Genomic DNA, 12,644 nt, shown 5'->3' with positions numbered 1-12,644 from the left:
AAACATAATTACACATATGTGCCAAATACCATACTGACATTGGGGCTAAGTATAATTGAGTCAAATTAGGCTGCCTTGCTCCACAACAGAATGAATGCCTGAGGTGGGGGAACCTCAGGCAGTTCTCACAGTAGATGGCGCTCCTGAGCCGCTGCCATGTTTTTGGACAGGTGTTTGGGCGTCTGTGGTGTTTGGCTTGATCTGGGGAGGGCTGGTCCCTTGGCTCCCCAGGATGGTCCCCTGGAGCTTTCGTTTTTGTCTCATACGGGATCTCAGAGATCCTGTTGTGTGAAACCAATGAGCAGAAGAAGGGGGAGCATTTATTCTTCCCTCTTAGCTTCCAGAGCCCCAGGGCTCCTTCTCTGAGACAAATCTGTAGGAGAGCCTTTGCAGTCCCGCACGTTATTTTTTCAGTAGCCCTGAGTTCCATCATCCAATGCCACTGAGTTTTGTGAGGGAATAACCTGTCCTCCCCTTGCCCTCTCAATGACCATAAATCAGGCCTCTTTCATGGTGGCCCAGACTATCCTTTTTCTCCTTGCTTTTTTTCTTAGTAGAAAGCACAGAGGTTCCTCCCTCAGGTGGTGGGAAGAAGCCCTTCCCTGGAGAATACTAACTCAATCAGCTGCTTCATCCCACGTGGCTCCATTTTTCAAAGATTCCCTAATAAGAAATTCTTCCTCAGATGGACTTTTTACTTTCTCTCCCTAAAAATTCTGAAACATATATTTTCTTTTTTTTAATGCTTATATTGTATGATTTTTGTTTATTTTTTATTTTATATTGGAGTATAGTTGATTTACAATATTGTGTTAGTTTCAGGTGTACAGCAAAGTGATTCAGTTATACATATACATATATCTATTCTTTTTCAGATTTTTTTCCCATATAGGTTATTACAGAAGATGGAGTAGGGTTCCCTGTGCTGTACAGTAGGTCCTTGTTGTATATGTTAATCCCAACCTCCTAATTTATCCCTCCCGCCACCTTTCCCCTTTGGTAACCATAAACTTGTTTTCTAAGTCTGTGAGTCTGATGAAACATATACCTTCACAGATAATGCCTTTTGGGGAACTCACCTTTTCTTAGGTAGTATTTCATCTTGAAGGTTATACTAAACATACATTTTTTTTTTTTTTTTGCGGTACGCGGGCCTCTCACTGTTGTGGCCTCTCCCGTTGCAGAGCACAGGCTCCGGACGCACAGGCTCAGTGGCCATGGCTCACAGGCCCAGCCGCTCTGCGGCATGTGGGATCTTCCCGGACCAGGGCACGAACCCGTGTCCCCTGCATCAGCAGGCAGACTCTCAACCACTGCGCCACCAGGGAAGCCCTAGATATACATGTTTTTGAACTATCTTGAATTTTATGCTTTTGCCTCAAAATATCTTCTTCTTTGAGCTCTCTTCTCCTGAGGTGAAAGAAATATTTCTGGACTTCTTGTAACTAGGGCTACCACTATAATTCAAGCCTCAGCAAACATTGACCCTCAGGCAAATCCAGCCTGCTGTCTGCTTTTGTAAATACACAGCCACACCCATCATTTTTGTGTTATCTATGGCTGCTCTTGCTACAGTGGCAGAGTTGAGTAGCTGTATGGCTCACAAAGCCTAAACTGTTTACTCTCTGGCCCTTTATGGAAGTTTGTCAATGCCGATATAATTTATTATCCAAGCCAGACACTTGTGATGGTGAAAGGAGATGCTGTTAATTATCCTGGGACAACAAGCATGAACTGAACTTGTCCTGGGCCAACCATGGTGCATGATGACTCTTTTATAATACGAAGGATTGCAAAGAGGCACCAGAATACATCATCTCTGATGACTAAAGGTAAAAAAGTTCTCATGTATTTCTGTGGAGTGATAGGTGAACATGTATCTGTGCAAAGGAAACAAGTTGAATATCAAAGTCGTCAAACTTGGGGGCTTCCCTGGTGGCACAGTGGTTAAGAATCCGCCTGCCAACGCAGGGGACACGGGTTTGAGCCCTGGTCCGGGAAGATGCCACGTGCCATGGAGCAGCTAAGCCCGTGCGCCACAACTTCTGAACCTGCGCTCTAGAGCCCGCGAGCCACAGCTACTAAAGCCCGCGCGCCTAGAGCCCATGCTCCGCAACAAGAGAAGCCACAGCAACGAGAAGCCTGTGCACCACAAGGAAGAGTAGCCCCCACTCGCCGCAACTAGAGAAAGCCTGTGTGCAGCAACAAAGACCCAACGCAGCCAAAAATAAATAAATAAAATAAATTAAAACAAAGTCGTCAAACTTGGATTCAAGAGAATGGAATTCAAATTCCAACTCAGGGATCTTGGGTAAATCTCAGCTTCTGAAGATCACAGTTATTCATTTCTTATTAAGTACCATCTACATGTGAAACACTGTGCTGGATGTTGGGACATAGGAAAATGAACAAGACCTCTTCTTGGCCTGCAGGTTGCTAATAGTCTAGCCTGCGAAGTGTGGAGGCAGCAAGAAGACCAGAGAACAGGAAGCTCTGACATCACGGCTCTGTAGTTCTTTGCCTTCTTGGCAGGATTCGTGGGATCAGTGAGACTCCAAGAGGACCTCTCTTCACACCTTCACAACATGTCTCTCTTGCTGTAAAAGTTAAACCTTCTTTAAAGTTATGACTACTGAGGGTGAGACTGGCAGTGGCTATAGCTCTTAGGGACTCTCTTCAAGTGTATGTAGTTTGTCCCCCACCTTGAAATCTCGGTTTAGGCTGTGACCACACCGCTCTCTTCCTTGCAGTGCGGTTACCCAGTCAGCTACTGGAACCACCGTCAGGAACATCGCTTCTGGCTTTGGAGAGACCCTATTACTTACCAGTAGGATGTTTTTACAGACATGCTTCTCCTCTTCTCCATGAAGTGTTAGGTTGGGGGCTCTCTACTGACTACGTTCTTCCCCGTCTGCTCCTCGAGAAAACCAAGAACGGAAGAAAGGCACGAGTGTGGGCCTTTTTTTGCACCTTGTAAGGAGAGGAACACAGAGTCTTTCCAATACTACGTCATAAACCAGAGACCTTAGGGGCCCCAACTCCTTACCTTGATGACTAAGTCATTTAGTAGAACTTTACTGGGATATTGTGTTTCGGAGAAACAGCCTCACAGGACTAAGTGTGTATTGTACCTTGGAGTGAGACCATCCATTCGCTGTTGGGAAGGGCAGAGCACCTGCCCGTCTCAGGGGCGCAGCCTCTACCCAATGGCACTTGTTTCTGTAGAGGGTGAGGGCCCCAGTGATGCCAGGGCTTCCAGGTCTGCCAAGAGAATCCAGAACTCTGAGTTTTAGCAGGAAATTTTCAGATGTTAAAAATATTGCCCATCTATTTTTTAAAGACTGGTGCGGGCTATGCAAAACAAGTCTGTGAGCTGTTGGTGGGTTTGCCAGTCCGCTATCTGGTTTTCTCTCTGTTTGGAGTTAAGCAGCTGCTGCTGTTAAGTGTTTGACGCTGGTGTGAATAGTAACGGATCATTGCTGGACAGACCATAGTCATTACGAAGCATTTTAGACAGTTGGCTAAGAGGAAGGACGTGTCTCTGCAATAGAGATTTTCTTTGTAAGGGACTCACTGATCCAAAGAGATATGGGAATGCCTTCCTTTGGCCCTCATGTAGAGTGATCCAACGAGCAAAGCTAAACCGTGGACCAGTAGGGCAAGCAGAGCATTCCAGAAAAAGACACTTACACTTCTTCATGGAGGGCATGGAGTCACCAGCCCCTTGAGCAGAACCTCTTCTCTTTTCAGTGTGTCAGTTGTAGTCACTGTAATGTTTGGGCTTCTGGGGCCACTGAGACCAGGAAGGCCTCTTCTTCCATTGGTCCCTTGCTTTGTCTCTTACAGTTTACCGAGTGTATATTACGACAACATTTGGCTCAGAAGGTAGTATCAGGAAATAAGATTTTTAAAAAATCTTAATTGTTACTTATGTCCCTGCCTCTTTGACAGTGGTATAGAATATAATTTTTTTTTTTTTTTTTTTTTTTTTGCGGCACGTGGGCCTTTCACTGCTGTGACCTCTCCCGCTGCGGAGCACAGGCTCTGGACGCGCAGGCTCAGCGGCCATGGCTCACGGGCCCAGCCGCTCCGCGACATGTGGGATCCTCCCGGACCGGGGCACGAACCCGTGTCCCCTGCATCGGCAGGCGGACTCTCAACCAGTGTGCCACCAGGGAAGCCCCTAGAATATAATTTAAACTTGTTGACTCCTGTTATCCAGGGATACCACCATTTAAAAGAAGTTAGCTTCTGAACAAATCATTGGCACTGCTTACTCTTTGTAAAGAGTCGTAATAGGTATCAAAATGGTTTCGACACACATAGTTGTCATATCGTGGTGCCTTTGAACTCCTTTGCGGGTGTATAGGGCTATTCTTCCTATTGTTAATAGTCAATAGGCTGCTGTAGTTCTGGGTCTCTGGATCTAGGGAAAGTCAACTATAGGTATTTTAGTGTATAGACTCTATCATGTCATTTTTGGTTGCTAGGGGCTTTCAGGACAACGTGCACTTCCAGGTACTGGGATACATTTCAGGGAGTTGATTGAGTTTTGCTGGACAAAGGACTGTTGAATAAGTTTACTTTTTTCTTTCTTCTGATTCAATCTTTTTGCTCCCATGAAAGGTAATGCACATTCCTCCGCTGTGATTTGAAAAATTCTTATGGTAAACCCATTCCTCAATGTCAGTGAAAAGTGTTAAATTCATTTTTAGTCCTAGAGTTTTGTTTTTGGGTCTCCCCAGAAGCTCGTGTCTGATTCTTCACTTTGCTGTTTCCCCCGCTGTAGTCTGATCCCGACCTCCCAGCAGATGTGCAGACGCCGTCTTCAGCTGAGTTGGGGAGGTATCCAGGCCTGCCCTTCCCGGCCTCCCAGTACATCCCGCCCCAGCCGTCCATCGAGGAGGCGCGGCAGACCATGCACTCCCTCCTGGATGATGCTTTTGCCCTCGTGGCCCCCAGCAGCCAGCCCCCTAACACTGTGGCTGCAGGCCCTGGGGTCCCAGCCGGCCTGCCTGTGAACAGCACCCCTTCCCGGGAAGAGAGACGAGCCACCCAGTGGGGGTCCTTCTACAGCCCAGCTCAGACGGCCAACAACCCATGCAGTGTAAGTGTGGACCTTCTAGAATTCTCTTATGGGCAAGATGTCGGAGCTTTGTTGCCTGACTGCCTCATTTTCAGGATCCCTGCAATACTCTTGTTGGATTTGATTGGAATTAAAGCTTGGATGATGAGTCTTAGTTTTTATTACCTTCTAGGTTAATTCTCAGTGTTGAAAGCATTCTTTTGTGCAACTCAGGTGTTTTGTGGAGGTATCTTCCTGAGTTCCCTTCATTATCATGAAATATAGGTGGAGTATGTGTCAAAATATATTCTCATTGATGTATCCATAAGAGGTACAGTTAAGAATGTTAAGTTTTTTTGTGTAGGCCACCTGGGACTGAAGACGTGAGGTGAGGGTCTGGGAGTGTAGGCAGCTAGTCCGCAAGTAGCCAAGCACAATCATTTTCAAATACCAGATTTCCATCTTGGGAGTTGACATTTCAGTGTTTCATCTGTCTTTGTGATCCTTTATTTTTTTCATATTCAGTCAGACCTTTCAAATGTACCTTCTCAAGTCACGGAGAAGAAGTAGAACTCAAATGTAGCATTAAATATTATTTTTTGCTAATTTCAGATTAAACGATCAGACTGAAACATTTGACTCTGGAAAGATGTTAATAGATTACAATTTAAATTTCTTCTTCAAGGAGTGTTTATACAGGGTTCCTCTAATTTTGTTAACCATATTAAGGTTAAATTGGGTGATAATAAATATATGTTAAAAGAATTTTCATCTCTGAAATTGGTATGAATTTTGAAAGTATGCTCTTCTCAATAGATTGTTTCCTTCAAGGCGTGGTGGGCCTGAGGTATAGATAATGGCTACCATACAGGGGACAAATATTCAATCTAGTCATTGTTGTTTTAAATATAAAAATATAGATTGTTTCAACAATAAATATTAAACTACTTCATAATTACAGTCTGTATATAATTGTAGCTGGTAGTTTATAATCTTTAAGGATATGGATGATACAGAACAAAACTCGGTGATAAAATGAATTTGGCTATAGCTGCTATCTGTTTAAGCTTCTCTCATTTGTTTATTCATTCAAATATATTTATGGAGCACCTGCCATGTTCTGGGTGCTCGGGATACAGAGGTGCATGATGCACAACTCCAGCTCTTACACCCAGTGCGGGTATGTGGACAATTGAAGCAGTAACTTAGTACAGCACAGTGTGGCAGGTGTCATGGCAAGAGGGAAGTACGTGGGGGGAGCACTTGACTAAAAGTGCTTGGGAAGGATTTTATAGACAAAATGAAATCTAAGTGGAAGTCTGAGGGTAATTAGTGGTTATCAATTAAAGAAGAATATTTCAGGTAGTGGGGAAGCTATCAGAGACACAGAAGTGAAAGTGTCTGGTACAAACTCCCTCTTCTGGACAAGATGGAGGAAAGGATCTAGATTTACCTTCTCTCCAGAAACAACTAAAAGAACAGAACAAAATATATGGGTTTTCACAACATTGGACGTTAGAGATGAGTAGAACCCTACAGTCACCCCAACTATCTTGAGAGAGTTTCTAGTCTTGAGAGAGTTTCTAGCTATGGTGCAGGGCGGAAGACCCCAGGCAGAGCTCAGTGGTCTCCCTGAGTTGAGAAAACAGAGTTGAGAGTCTGGGGAGGAAAAGGCAGCTAGAGTTCACAGTAGACAGTGCAGGAAAGCAGAGAGATGCACAGAGAGATAATTGCAGAGAGCTGCATGGAATCTTCATTTGAGTACTGACCAGTTTTAAGTACAGAGCTACCCCAGAAGATTAGCGGGAACAATCCTCAGAGCTCACATAAGCGTGGGAATATGTTCCTGCTGTGGACTGAATTGTATTCCCCCCAAATTTGTATGTTGAAGCCTAAACCCCCATGCGAATATATTGGAGATAGAGTCCTGAAGGAGGAAATTAAGGTTAAATGAGGTCATAAGGTTGGAACCCTGATCTGATAGAACTGATGCCCTTAGAAGAAGAGCAAGAGATGCCGGAGCTCTCTCTCCACCATGTGAGGACACAAGAAGGCAGCTGTCCACAAACCAGGAAGAGAACTCTCACCAACAACTGAACCCTGCTGGAAACTTGACTGTGGATTTTCCAGCCTCCAGAACTGTGAAAAAGTAAATTCCTGTTGTTTAAGCCACCCAATCTGTGATATTTTGTTATGGCAGCCTGAGATGACTAATACAGTTTCTTTTGTACCAGTGTGAAAGACCTCATAATTCATGCAGCATCGATTAGAGTACTCAGAGCTGCTCTCATTCTACCTAACACAGAAAAAAGTAAGACCTGAACCTGAACAAAGCTCAAGAATATTTATAAAGAAAACCAAAAATATACAGTATCCAACAAGGTCAACTTAATAATCAAAGTCTGGCATCCAGTCAAACTAACCAGACAAGCAGAGAAGCAAGAAAATGGCATAGATGGTAGCATTAGTAGACAAAGATATTAAAAGAATTATAATGGAGCTCTGTATGTTCAAGAAACTAGAGGAAAGAGTAAACATATTAATTAGAAGCATTGAAAATATTAAAGGATACAAATCAAATTTTGAAATGAAAACTATAATGTCTGAGATGAAAAATACGTACTGGATGGGATAAATGGCAGAATTGATTTGCAGAACAAAAGATGAGTAAACTTGAATGCATAGTAATAAAAACTATCCAACATGAAACAAAGAGAGTAAATATTAGACTAAAAGATGAATAACTCATTAATGAGCTGTGGGACAACTTTAAGTAGACTAATATACATGTAATTGGAGTTCTTGAAGGAGCAGAGAGGGTGTCAGAAAATAAAGGAATAATTTTTTCTGAATTTGAAACTGTAAATCTGCAGATCCACAAAATTTGATGAACCATATGCACAAGAAATATGAGGAAAACTATACCAAAAATATGAAATTGCTTAAAATAAGTGATAAAGATCTTTAAATTATCCAGAGAAAAAGGGCAGATAACATACAGTGGAACAAAAGTAAGGATGACAGCAGAATTCTCATTGTCCAGAAAACAGTGGAACAAATATTTAAAGAACTGAAAGCAAAAACTGTCAACCTAGAATTCTATATCCAGTGAAGACCTCTTTCAAAAACTAAGGTGAAATAAAAACTTTTTCAGACACAAAAAAGCTGAAAGAATGCATCACTGGCAGACCTGCTTTACAAGAAATGTTACAGAAAGTCCTTTAGGCAGAAGTAAAATGATACCAGATAAAGATCTGGACCTTCATAAATGAATGAAAAGCACTAGAAATGTAAATATGTGGATAATTATAGGAAACTTTTTTCTTCATTATTTAAATCTTTTAAAAAGGTAATTGACTGTTTAAAGCAAAGTAGTAACAAAGTATTGTGGGGTAGAAGTAAAATGTATGAAAACTATAGCACCCAGACCAAATGGGGAGAAGTAGAAGGGGACTGTTTTAATGTTCTTATACCATGCACAAAGTGGAATAATAGCACTTGAACGTAGACTGTGATAAGTGAAAAATATATAACATATACCCTAAAGCAACCACTAAAAAAAAAATAATAATAATTGTAGCTAATAAGCCAACAAAGGAGTAAAAATGAAATAATAAAAAGGTAGTCCAAAAGAAGGTGGAAAAAGAGGAAAAGGGGAACAAGGAACAGATGGGACAAATAGAAAGCAGATACCAAGATGGTAGATTTAAATCCAGACCTGTCGGTAATCATTAAATGTGAACAGTTTAACATCCCTATTAAAGGGCAGAGATTGTCAGACTGGATAAAAAGCAAGATCCACTTATCCGCTGCTTACAAGACACCCACATTAAATATAAAGGCACAAGTAGGTTAAAAGTATGAAGAAGGATATACCATTGCTAACGCTAATCACAAAACCTGGAGTGGCTATACTAATATTAGCCAAAATAGTTCTCATAGTAAAGAATATTAACAAGGATAAAGAGGATTATTTCATAATAATAAAGTGACCAACTCATCAAGAAATCATAAAAATCTTGGAAAAGACAACCCTCAGAATGGGGGAAAATATTTGCAAATGACAAAGGATTACTCTCCAAAATATACAGGCAGCTCAATATCAAAAAAATAAACCCAATCCAAAAATGGGTGGAAGACCTAAATAAACATTTCTCCAAAGAAGACATACAGATTGCCAACAAACACATGAAAGGATGCTCAACATCACTAATTATTAGAGAAATGCAAATCAAAACTACAATGAGGTATCACCTCACACCGGTCAGAATGGCCATCATCAAAAAATCTACAAACAGTAAATGCTGGAGAGGGTGTGGAGAAAAGGGAACCCCTCTTGCACTGTTGGTGGGAATGTAAATTGATACAGCCACTATGGAGAACAGTATGGAGGTTCCTTAAAAAACTAAAAATAGAACTACCATATGACCCAGCAATCCCACTCCTGGGCATATACCCTGAGAAAACCATAATTCAAAAAGAGACAGTTCATTGCAGCACTATTTACAATAGCCAGGACCTGGAAGCAACCTAAGTGTCCATCGACAGATGAATGGATAAAGAAGATGTGGCACATATATACAATGGAATATGACTCAGCCATAAAAAGAAACAAAATTGAGTTATTTGTAGTGAGGTGGATGGACCTAGAGTCTGTCATACAGAGTGAAGTAAGTCAGAAAGAGAAAACCAAATACTGTATGCTAACACACACATATATATATATAGAATAAAAAAAAAAAGGTTGTGATGAACCTAGGGGCAGGACAGGAATAAACATGCAGACATAGAGAATGGACTTGAGGGCACGGGGAGGGGGAAGGGTAAGCTGGGACGAAGTGAGAGAGTAACATGGACATATATACACTACCAAATGTAAAAGTGATAGCTAGTGGGAAGCAGCCACGTAGCACAGGGAGATCAGCTCGGTGCTTTGTGACCACCTAGGGGGATGGGATAGGGAGAGTGGGAGGGAGATGCAAGAGGGAGGGGATATGGGGATATATGTATACATATAGCTGATTCACTTTGTTATACAGCAGAAACTAACACAACATTGTAAAGTAATTATACTCCAATAAAGATGTTTTTTAAAAAGTATAAATAAAAAGAATTTTAGAATAAATGGATCTTTTTAAACAAAACAAAAAAGAAGTCATAAAAATCTTAAATGTTTATGTGCCTAGTAATAGAGCTTCAAAACATGTGAAGCAAAAACTGACAGAACTGCATGCATGTATAAGCAAATCTACAACTCTGGTCAGAGATTTCAACACTCCTCTTTCAGTAATTGGTAGCAGGGTTGCAGTCAACCCTTGAAATTAGTTCTGGGGAACTAATGGGAAGTGGGAAGTAAAAGTGGTGAGATGTGAGGGAGGAGAGGGAAAGGAAGAAGCAGAGAGGTTAGGAGCCTAGACCTCATCCTGAGGGTAGTGCCTGGATACTGAAGGGTTTTGAGCAGGCTAGAGACATCATTAGGTGTGCCTTTTGGAAAGATTGCTCTCATTTTACACTGGAGAGTGGTTTGTCACAGTGCAAGAGAGGAAGAGTCAACATGGCTTCAGCATGTTTAATTGCTGATGGCACTGAGCCAGCGTAGGAGGAGAGCTTGCTGATACAGGAAAGGGGATCCAGAGTACTGGTGGAGGAATTATCTTTAGAAATGAAGGGATATATTTCTTCCAGTTTGATGGGAGGGAGAAAGAATTGGGTGCAAGTACAATCAGGTTTGTAGTTGGGTGGCAGTACATTGCAGGACCACCCATCTCATGGTTTCTGTTCTCATAGTAGGGAAAGCAGAGTCATCTGTTGAGAATGAGACAAGTGTGGCAAGGCAGGGTTGAGGGAGAGTAGAAACTTGAAACACTTATTGTGGAGAATGAGAGAAAACAGATTAGGGACGTGGGAGTAATTACTTAGCATTGAGGCCGCTATTCAGACTGACGATCGTGAAATTATAGTGGCACAAATTAAAGTTCTGTAGTTTTGTTTATCAGCATTCAGATACCCAGGTGTAGACAAGGAGAAAACAGGCAGTTGGACTGATCTGGAGCTGGGGCTTTATCAGGCATATGTGATGAAAGGACAATTGGGAAGAGATGTGCAGATCAGAGAGTGCATTTGAAGTGATGACAGACGATACACTGAAAGGGAAAGTAGTGGGCAATTAAACATGCTGGAGCTTTGTAGATTCTTCCTCTCAAATCTACCCACTGCATTACACTGGTTGGAGCCATCATCATCTCTCACCAAGATTATTGGAAGATGTCCTAATCATCTCCCTGCCTGTGGTCTTGATAGTAGGATGTCAGGGTGGTGGCTGACAAGTAAAATGCCGTTTATTGGTGTTGAGCAGACCAAGAAGCTGAGAGGCTAACACAGTAGATGCATCCTATGGGTGACAGGAGGACTTGGAGTGAAGAGGGAGACCTTCCAGGAGCTTTTTGCTTAGTCGCGTTTTTCCAAAAGGAGAGCCCTCATCTCACTTCCCGACCTGAACTTGTTCGCTACTGGCATCTACGTGTTGCTTCTCTTTGCTCCTTGAATTGTTCAGTGCAGAAATTTGTGGCCATCTTAATTTCTCCCTTTCTGATAGAAGATGTATATGTCATATCCTCTAGGAAGCGTAAATAGTTCTCGGCATTCAACCAGTTTTTCTGAATCATTTTCCGCCCTTAATAACCAACGTCCATTTTATCTTTGGATTCAATTCTTTCGTTCACCTCAGGGAAACTTTCTTTTATTTCTGAAATAATTGTCTTACTGTGTTCTATTTATTGGAGCTGAAGTTACCAATTATTTTATGTTGGCTCATCTTTGTCTCTTTTCTGTATCTATCATTTATCTCTAGTTGCTTTAGCTACTTTGTTCTTTTTTCTCTGCCTTCAATTATGGTTATCTTGGGCCTTTTCTCTGTGGCATTGATTTGCTTTTAAACCGTATCTGTTCTTTTCCCCATTAGTTGATTTCTTAAATTCATACTGGCATTATTTTGGTCCTCACATTATTTCCATAGTTCTGTGGTCTCTCATTTTGTTGTTTTATTACCACATCTTTGAAGTTAAAAAGAGGAATGGCTATTCTTATTAAGTTAGGGGCCACATTGTGCTGCCAGAATCTTTCTTTCCCCCCTTGGCTACTGCTTTTCTCAGTTTGTGGCATATTTTACCCATTTATTTACTTGTTTGGTTTCTGCTGATCAAGTGGAACAGTAATTTTTGACAGATTTGTATTACTATTTTAATTCTTTCCTCATTGTTCATGCGTGTTGCAGATTAACGATTCAGTGATAATGCCTTACTCCTCCATCTTAACCAAGAACGCAGACCCATGGCAAGATTTTTATAAATACTCTTATTGAGTGATTTTGATGTGAACTTTTGATGTTACCCTTCATATTTTGATGGGAGTGGTAGCAACTTAATCTAGTGGAAAATCAGAATCATTGGCTGTATTTGGGCATATCTAATGTAACTTTAACGTGTTTATAAATTGGTTGTAAAGTTACCGTTTGTTGGCAGGAGGAACCTGATCACCTTTTATTTGCTCCTGCTGACTACGGTGAAAAACCACAGGAATG

General features: G+C 41.6%; 1 protein-coding gene across 3 annotated transcripts in view; it reads left to right on the top strand.

Moving 5' to 3' along the window:
- KIAA1549 overlaps positions 1 to 12,644 on the top strand; it is a gene marked incomplete at its 5' end in the record, with an annotated part of 152,013 nt that overhangs the window by 111,561 nt on the left and 27,808 nt on the right. For all 3 annotated transcript variants that reach the window (XM_081244459.1, XM_081244458.1, XM_081244457.1), the window contains one exon: positions 4,790 to 5,107. In XM_081244459.1, the coding sequence (XP_081100585.1) occupies positions 4,790 to 5,107 (318 nt within the window). The remainder of the gene's footprint in view (positions 1 to 4,789; positions 5,108 to 12,644) is intronic.

This window comes from Mesoplodon bidens, assembly GCF_964165515.1.
Source record: "Mesoplodon bidens genome assembly, chromosome: 9".
Lineage (NCBI taxonomy): Eukaryota > Metazoa > Chordata > Mammalia > Artiodactyla > Ziphiidae > Mesoplodon > Mesoplodon bidens.
The sequence above is the reverse complement of the archived record's forward strand: the minus strand, read 5'-3'. Positions and strand labels throughout refer to the sequence as shown.